The 10356-nt window shown below is 27.0% G+C and overlaps 1 protein-coding gene across 1 annotated transcript in view; it reads left to right on the plus strand.

Annotated features, from left to right (window-relative positions):
- The first annotated feature begins 7328 nt into the window (after nt 1–7328).
- The window catches only part of LOC106684037 (zinc finger protein 271), a 21810-nt gene continuing 18782 nt past the window's right edge, over nt 7329–10356 (plus strand). The window contains exon 1 of the mRNA XM_014425869.3: nt 7329–7534. Coding sequence (XP_014281355.1) covers nt 7369–7534 — 166 coding nt within the window. The 5' untranslated portion in view covers nt 7329–7368. The remainder of the gene's footprint in view (nt 7535–10356) is intronic.

Below are 10356 nucleotides of genomic sequence, written 5' to 3' on the forward strand. Positions count from 1 at the left end.
TGGATATTCAAGTGGCTTGGAGGGTTTGGGAAACATTTTTATTATAGACATTTTCCAAGGGTCAGGGAAATAAAAAAAAAAAAATTAAATATAAAGATGAAATATATAATTACTCACAAGCACATACTTTTTTTCAGATCCCTCTTAAACAGAAAATAAAACATGAATTATTAAATTGCATTGCTTATGTATGACATAATTCAAATTAAATACAACATTTTTCTCCTGTATACTTGAAGGTATACAGTGAAATAGTTAGGTTGGAGTTTTAATGGAAATATCATAGTAAATCTATGTATTCCTAAGTAAATCATCAAAGCTATGTATTCCACCATATAAAAACGACCACATACTTTTTTTTTCTTATCGTTTTAAAATTTATTGATTTTCAGTATTTTTTTTATTTTCAAACCTCTTTATTTTTCATATAAATACAAATACAAATACATAATATATATAATACATATATACAATTTATCTTGTTTTGCCTTACGGCATTATAAGATAAACAAAGCCTGGTCCGCTGGAGGCAGTTTTACATTTTAGTGGCTTGATAGCCAGGGGCTAACATAGAATGGGTAGGGAGTCAAGTAGTAATTAAAGTATGGAAGTTATTAATGTAATATGAAAATCACATGCATCATTGCAATTATATTAATAATTTCATGTAATACATTATTGATAATGAACATTCTACTGTTTTTGTTTGTTTTGTTTTTTTCAAAATATATAAAATTACTTTTGCCCCCTGTTGATAACCAGACCAAGCTACAAGAGTTTCATCCTTATTGCACCATGAGTCAAGAGGAGGATGAGTGCTGCGTACTAGCAGAAAATGTTAGAACTAAACACTGGGGCAACTCACTTTATGCATAAGAAAGAGCAATTTTCTTACAGTGAATTTATCTTATTGAAAAAAATCCGAAAATGAAATAACCCTCTCATTGTTGAGAAACCAATAAACATTAAAAAATCCTGACAAACCAGCTAGTGTTTATTTGTAAAAGTAATAATTAATTAATTGGTATAAATCAGTAGTATAATTTCTTTACACAACACTAATCATGAGACATGTATTTTATATTCGTTTTAATAAAACTGTACTACTAATAATTCAAATTGTATCATTTACAACATAAAAATCAATAAGTTATTGCAAAAGAAATAAAACTCCAAGTTACTATATCGATCTCCAGTTACTACTTCCAATTTAAGCCATATACTCCTTTTTTCACTCCATTCCATATATATAGTCTGTTTAAATTTGAATATTTATATATATTTTTTTCAGTTTATTAGGCCCAATGCAATAAAAGAAAGATTTATGAAATAGGGATAACATTTTGATGGTAGCCATTCTTAAAACCTCATAGTAGTAAGGATTTACCATATATAAATATGAATTTATAAAAAAAAAACAATGCAGATGATTACATTATGTATGAAACAAAAACTTTAGAAAAGATGACAGAGCCATATATAGTTGTTGTTTTTTAATTATCCATAATTTAAAAAAAGTTTATCTTATATCAACCTTTATCTTATAGGCCAAATATCAAATCAGTTTATAATTATTAATAAAATTATATTCTATTACAATTTATTTATCTATTTATGAGTTTCTCATGTAAAACTGAAAAGAAAGTTTAGAGGTCGTTTCGTCCTATCATTGTGGTGAGCAATACTATACATCAGTTGTACTAATAGTCTGAAAGGGGGTAAAATTGAAATCGGCAATCAATCAGAGAAGGAACATTCAGAAAATTTTCATTGATGACAAAAAAAAAAGACTATCATCTAAGTGAGCAGCTATACTTTGCTACCACTATTTTAAATTTATATTTTTAATACGTTCTTTCATTTAAATATTTGAAGTTACAGTAGTTCCGAATTTATTGAACCTTGTCATACTAAACTAACAATTATTTAAAAATGACTTGTTAATATATGTAATAAAAAGATATCTTTGCATTATTTTGTTAATAAATCATGAATTCCAAGTAAAGTTATGATTGTTGGAAATATTTCCAGGAACATTCCCTATGAATTTTACATCACTAATTTCACCTATTTATATAATATCACTTCATGTTGCTTTTATGCATAATGAGTACTGACCCTAATAAATTAAAGTCAAACATAAAGTATATGTTTCTTGCAATAATATTGTTTATTTTTATTTCATTGGGCAATGTATTAAAAATCGTTAATTTTGAATTATAACATTCAGCATGAATAAAAGCCACAAATCACATTTTTTTGGCTAAGAGATTTATTAAAATCATTTAATTTCAGATTATTGTATCAACTTTAACTATCATTTTTTTTATCTTTAATTGATCATTTTTATGATAAATTTAATGACTTTAATTATCATTTTTGTTGATAGTTGGGTAAAGGATTAATCAAAAGTAAATCCTTAAAGCATAGTTGCTTTTTTAAATGAAAATAAAAGGATAGTACAGCTATTTTTCATTAATGATTCTTTATGTTTTAACCTCCCTTAAGATTTATAAATATTAAATATTTGAACTAGTATCAAGTTGGTTTACTAATCTCTTCACTGTAATGTCAACCCTAGAATGTTATCGTTGAATGAAATGTATTCCTCATGCAATTTAAACTCCCTTTTCCATTCCTGGCCAGCTATATGCCCCAAATTAGTTGCCTACCTACGAACATAGTAAAATTATTGTTGTAAGTTTTAAACCTTAGTGAATTTTTACTCATTGATGCCACTATGAGACATTTGGTGGGAGTAACTTGAACTCAACCTTACCAATGAGTTTCTGTTTAGTAAATCTGTCTCATTGAACCAATTATATGTAAGTTAAATGTACCAACTAAGGACACATCACCAGTAAAACCAACACGGAACGATATTTTCAGAAAAGAGGAATTGATGGCATTAGATTCAACTTAGATATGTGGTTATTCTAAACCCTAGTAATATTTATTATTGCAATAGGACTCAGGGTAAGTTGATATTTTCCTTTGAATTTTACAGGTTTAGCGTCATTATTCTACTTTAGTCAGTGCTTATATCTATATAAATGAAGTTAATAAAGCAAATTAATTCATAAATTGTGGCACATTTACATTGTATTGTATTTTTTATGTGTTATAATCATTTATTATTGAGCTTTCTTATACATCCAACATACTATAAGTATGTCGTATAAATAACTGGATATAAATTTACCTTTTTATTTTTATTTTTATTTTTATTATTTTTAACATTGCTTTCCTATTCAAAAGACTACTTGTTATTTGTACAAAATGTTCCTAATGTATTAACTTGAAATAAAGAACATTTTGTAAGATTTAGTAAAACTTGTTTTGCTAATATACGTATTATTGTTAAATTATTTTTTTATTAAGTGATACCTGATATCTATAAATTTATGTTAGCTTATTATTATTAATCTAGAAATTTATATATTATTAATTAAATATATTTGTATCCCAGTGAATATGAAGTTAACATATGACAAATATGAATAAGAGCCACCGATGAGATCTGAAAGTTGTTTTTTTCATTGTGAATAAATAGCTAAGTCAGAAGTAAAGCTTTTGGGAAGATGTCACAAATCAAAATTACAAGTTAAGACCCAACATTAATAAAAAACTTCCTAAAAATAAAAAATAAAAAAAATCAAACAAAGTATTACACTGATTATAAACATATATATTTCTTTTCTCTTCTGCAGTATGCCCTAAAAATGAGGGTGATATTTTAAATAATTTATGCGTACACCATACAAAAAGCGCACACACATATTTATTTATTTATTATTCATTAGTAAAAACAAAATCTGTCAAAGTCTGATTAGATATATAGTTATCCATACCATAACCACAATTTACTGCTAGTTTAATCAATATAATATTATAGGTTTTTATTATTATTCCCACACATGCAAATAAGCACAATATAATAAACTTTTCTTAAAAGTTCTTAAACTATAAATTTTCATTAACATCCATTGCTGTTAGAAATTAGTAAAAATCATATCTTGACTTAATAAAATATAAAATTAGATATTATAAATTCCAAATTTATATTTGATAATTTTAGCTTTATTAATTAGAAAATGTTACAATTAACTTTCTGATGTATGTTTCGAATTATTTTTAATATATTATTATATAATAATGTTTGTGGAATTTATGGAAAATATGATATATTATTTTAAAGATTTGGCTCTTAGTTAAATAATATGAAAATATTGCCGATTTTAAGTAAGAAAATAAATTGCAATTTAAAACAGAAGCATGTCTATTGTAATTAGTTAATAGTAAATGAAACCTAATATGGAGATTTGAGCCACCTGACACAAGAAGATGCTGATTCATTGTGATCAATATGTATAGTCTATACAATAGGAGATTAGTTAATCTCTCAGAGATTGTTGGTACCCTTAATCAGATTGAAAAAAAAATTCTAAGTTAAAGAAATAGTTCTTGCTTTCCTTAGAACTATTTAGGGTTAATCAATTATAAAAATAAAAATTGAGTAGAATTCAATAAAATTACTTACAAATATAAAGTTAAAAAACTAAGTCAAATTCTTTCACATGACAATGCATTTTTTTTTTTCTTAAAGTGGTCAAAACTATCATATAATCATATTGTTGTTATCATCCTTTTTTATAAATTATCTTATCTCTTCTACAAATAATTGCATTTTTAACATAGTTATTTTATCATATTCTTGATAATGATTGATAGCTGAGCTAAACTAAGAGAAAATCACTTAATATTTAAATCTCATCATTTCTGTTTTATTAATTGTGTATTTAAAAGCTAAAATGTATATTTTTTCAGAAAAGAGATACCCTCTTTTGTATTACTTACAAAATATAATCTTCCTTAGAAAGACAAAGATGATATCATTAGGAACTCTCTTTTTAATTAAACATATTTTTGGGAAGAGGGGCGAAACCTCAATCGGTCACATCCTCTAACCTACTCATTAAGATTGAGTAGCTGAACCTTTATTGGTTTCCATAATTAGGATGATAAAATAGATTGAAATAAAATAATTCAATATAACAAAATCTATAATCCAATAATAGTACAAAATATACATAATAACGATGGCTTACTTCACAGTGGATCTAAGTACATTTCCAAAAACTTTGCAAACAATACAATTAAAGAGTTTCTCTTTTAGGAAAATTACAATTTTTCAATTAATTTTTTGACTGAACAGATGTAGGTATAAATCCTAAACCTGTTCCGTAAAAAAAAATAATTGAAAAGTTGTGATTTTCCTAAAAGAGAGAACCATTAATTGTATAGTTTGTGGAAATTTACTTACATCATTATGAAAATACAAGTACACAAACTATAAAACACAAGCACTAATACATTTTGTTTCATGTTAGGGACGACTATCAGTGATACTACATGAGTTTAAAATAAAAAAATTAACTGGCAGAATTGTATAAGTCAGTGACATTATACCAAATACAAACTACAAGATTAATAGTATTAGTTAGTATTTTTTTATGAAACAAGCCCCTGATGGTGTATGCTTGTGTATTGTTTATTCTCTTTTCTCTTTAGCATTTCTCTTTTTTCTCTTTAGCAACTTTTCTTTTTTCTGCAATCTTTTCTATGCAATTCTCTACTCTAGTCTCTCGTTGACACGATTCTCTTCACTCTTAACATAGGATTCTTTCCTGCCGTTTTCATACATGGTAGTACTAATAATAACCGCTCATTTACTCTGATTTACTCATCAATTCCAACTCCTCCAGCTCCACATCTTTTTTTTTTCACCTATAAACAAAATGCATTGGCACTTTGCTACTAACTCCAAGGACCCCGGGTTCATATCCGGCTGTGACAGATAATTATTTATTCTGCTACTGTTGCAGGGAGTCATCCTTGCGGGTCCAGGGAGCCCAGCCAGTTACATCTAGCCTCATAACGTGGGTACCTATTTAGGGAAAAATCTGGTAGTCAATTGTGATTCTGACAAAATCATCTTGCACAACTGTTGACCTAGTAACAATACTTGCATTTAAAGTACTGCACCCGTGACCCTTCATGGGTTGTAGTGGTACAAATTTTTATTTTTTAATACTGTACATATATAAGGTTCTTGAAGTTCAGTTAGTAATACATATATATTTCATTATTATTCTATGATTTGTTGCTCCTCTCTTTCTTGAATCTTATCAAATACATTCTATTAACACAATACTTTTTTTTTAGTGAGTATAAATTTTAAAACTATCTGAGAAATTAAAAATTTATCTAAGAAATAAAATGCTTTAATATTAACTATAGAAATTATAAATAAATAAAAGATTTATAGTAGTTTCGCACATAGGTTTACAAAATTCAATTTTCCTTTAATTAGAATTTAAAAAATGACAAATACTTACATTTAAATACAAAAACACAAGAAATAAACATAAAAAATAGATAGCCTAAAAATAACTTAAATATTAGCAAAAGAGTGCACCTTTTTTTTATCTCATGTGGCAGTAAAAATGTCTGTGAAATTTGTTTCCTGAACATAGAACATGTCAACCAAAATTGTTTTCTTGTGACCTTAAGAAGTTAATGAGTTCATTTTCAGTAGAAGAAAAAATAAAATGAAACTGATTCTATTCATTAACTTTTCAATAAATATATCTGTGATTATAATTTAGGGTCCAACTGAAAATTGATTCAAACTCTAAAACAAATGATTTTAGCATTAAATTTTTAACTGTATTTGAATCATCCAAATTATTGAATAAAATGAAAAACCATTCAATTTGTGGGGTAACCTCAAATTAAAAATTTGAAGAGACCTAGGTCAAACACAGTACTGTTTTATTTGTTATTTTGAATATTTGTTGGCATATATAACTTCAATGTTTATAACATGTTTGATGCTGTAAAATTTAGAATTGAAAGAAAACATAAATATCGAATATTTTAAAGTAATCAAATAATAATATCCCAACACCAAATGTTAACAATGTATTGTAAATTGCATTAGTATCACCAAGACTATTTAAGTTATAATTAAAATCCGTTTGATGTTTCTCCAGACAATTCCAGAACTTAATAACGTATCTTTTCAAAGTTCCAAAGAGAGCGGGATTAGTATTCAGAAGGATTAATCGCCCGCGCTCAATTGACAATCAGCTGATTGTAATTCACCAATAAAAAGCCATATCAGAAATAAGCTGAAACAAATTAAACCATAAAAATAAAAATATTGACTAGAATTATACTTTCAAATGAAAATTATGGTGTATTAACGTTGATAAATTTTAATTCAAATGGAAGTTATAATTTTCACTAATGCGCGGTCGCGTCGTCGCGGAGGTTCTCCCCTTTGTAGCCTCCCGTCGGTACATCATGGCGGCGATGGAGACTATAGAAGAGGTCGATTACAAAGAAGAATTTGTATTTGTTGATGAATACTTCCCTATTGACTTGCACGAGGAAGTTGTCATTGCAGAAACATTGGATACTACTGATGTTGTTACAGAACAGAGAGAAGATCATGAGGAAATCATCCACGGTAAGTAGACAAGTTTCCCGTAGCAACTAAATTACTCCATATTTGAAAGTTTAATTTAAACTTTAATTAAGGGTTCCGAATGTTGAGGCTCCCATACAATATGAAGTACATATTTAGGATAGTGACACTGTGTTTTGCCCTTATTTAAACCTTTTATCAAAGCGTGATAAAGAGCCGTATTTATAACCAATATGAGAGAAGCCTCCAAAGATGGCTAACCTTGATGGTTCTAGGCAGGTTTTCCTTCTCTCGGGTTTTGTTCTCATGAGTTTAATTATTAAATATAATTGTTTATCAATATTTTACTATACTTAGCATTATACATGACTTGCAATTCACTTATGGCAAGTCTCCCTTAAAAGTATGAGTCAACTGAGAAGGACTATACTTATTTATTAACGTTGATTTCTGTATATTTTAACCTTCACTATTATGAACCTTTACAAAGTAACCTGGTTGTTTTCATTCAAATAGAAAAACAAATGTTTTGTTATTATTTTCTTTTCTTATTTCTGAAATGTTCTACTACTTGTCCACCATGTTTTATGCCATTATTCTAACCTTGACTACTTCAATGGTATTATAGGAATAGTTTTTTGTTTTGTTTTTTATAAATAAAAATTGAGATAAGTTTTCTGATGTTTATTCGTAATTAATATTTTTATATTGTTCACTTAAAAGAAATTATATTAATTTAAAAATGTTCCACATGATTAGAATTAAAATTTGGTTTGTGGAAGCTGTAGGCTCTTACTCACTGAAAGAATTTTGTAGTTTTCAAGGAGACTTGATTGAGCTTGATACTGTACAGTTATGAGCTAACGATTAAATTCGTTATATTTTTTCCAGTAGTTGTTTCGTTTTATCTAATAATAATGTTCTTTTATTTTTATCGTTATCTTCTTATTTTATCAGTAACAATCTATACTTTTTATGTTAACATATGATTAAAATGCACAAAATAAGGTGATTCGAATTCATTAGTTCTCAATTTTATGTTTTAATTGATTGAGTTAGGAAGAAAATAAAAATAATTTTACAGTGATGATTAATCGATAATTTTTCCTCATGTAATGCATAAAGGTATTCTCCATTCACAATAGAAGTCAGCATATGTTCTTGCCATTTTTCTATTATTTTTTATATTGTAATAGCTGAATTCACTTTAATAGCTGTTAAAATGTTTAATTAAACTGAGTCTAATGGATAAGCACTTTTGTTAATTTTTATTTTTTAGTAGTTAATTTTCCTAGAGTTTAAGAATTATTTGACTTTTTTTTATTCTATATTTTAACTATTAAAGAATACAATAAAATCATTCAAGCTATAACTATTGTCGTACACCATAAAGTTTTATTATTGATTAACTTGATTGGAGACAATGGTTTAGTTATTTATTGAATAAGAACCCTCAAACCATTCATTTGGTAAGTCGTCTATAAACAAATTTTACTGCTGAATTTTGAACTGCTTAAATTTATCATACTTTCATCATGCTTCTCTTTTTAGTAAAGACCAGTAACTAAACTTAAGAATCCAGTTCTGTTGCATCATAGGATCCATGGTATTAGGAAGAAATAACATAATATTTTATGAAATTTGTTTAAATTTATTTTTTGTGTCACTGTAGAATCTACTTTTCACTTGTATTTTCTAATAATATAATGTTATAAATTTTATATACAATTTTCTTATATTATAAATTTATACTTAGACAAAAACAGGTTTAATGATTTTACTCTTTAATCTTGTAAAGAAAATACTTAAAAGTTTCTTTTTCTTGGAAAAGGTTTATATTTTATTCTTGATAAAATATCTATATGGTAGATATCACTATAGATTAAAATATAATAATTATGGCCCCATTTATACCTCATGTATATATGCTTCTTGGATCTGTTGAATTTTGTTTTAAATTTTTTAACATATCCCTGGTTTGCTGTGATGGTGACACAACTTTAGAACAAAGATTATTTTGTATTGGATGCATTCCATAAATAGTATCCAGGGAACTCCAGTTCATTATTTTATCTTCAGAATATTTCGAATGCAAAAGAAATGATTTTATAAGTTGACCCACCAACAAAGCACAAGCAGCAATAAAAATACAATATCAGTCAAAAGATAGGGAACTCCAGTTCTATTGTATAAAAACTGCTGAGAGACAATAACACACTTCCAATATTAATATTTTTTTTTCTGGTTTTACCATTTGATTTGATTTTTTATTTATTTACAAATACACAATTTAATAAAATGCTAGTAATTCAAGGATTTACTTTGTAACCTATCAAGTATAATAGTTTTCTGATATTGAACAAATTAAATAAAGAAAAAAATATCCTCGAGACTGTCGCTCATTAGAAGCGAAACTTCTTGGGTTCTAGCATTTTAAACTGTTTTATAACTTCTGGATTAGAAAAGTGAATTCGATTGCAGGTAATATATCATAATGGGATGAAGTTATTCATCAAGATTCATTAATTCATACTCGAAGATAGAAATTATAAGGATGTGTGAAGTATAATACAGATACAGATCTCACTCTGACTTTGACTTCCGACAAAACAGCCCTGACGAAGCCCTGCAACGTAGAACGAAACGTTGGCTCAAATAAAAATAGTAGTAATATAAATAAAAAATAGTAACTATTTGAGTTAAATTTGACTGCACCCGGACAATAAATATTCCATTTATTAATACACACGGTCAATCAGCAATCTTCCAGTATAATACAGATAATTTAAAATATAATTTTTTTTAATTATGATTATGAGAGATAGTTGACCGTGGGTGATGAATGAGGAGAAGATGGTTGGGGG

This window comes from Halyomorpha halys, unplaced genomic scaffold (assembly GCF_000696795.3).
Source record: "Halyomorpha halys isolate HHAL.00 unplaced genomic scaffold, Hhal_1.1 Scaffold540.1, whole genome shotgun sequence".
NCBI lineage: Eukaryota > Metazoa > Arthropoda > Insecta > Hemiptera > Pentatomidae > Halyomorpha > Halyomorpha halys.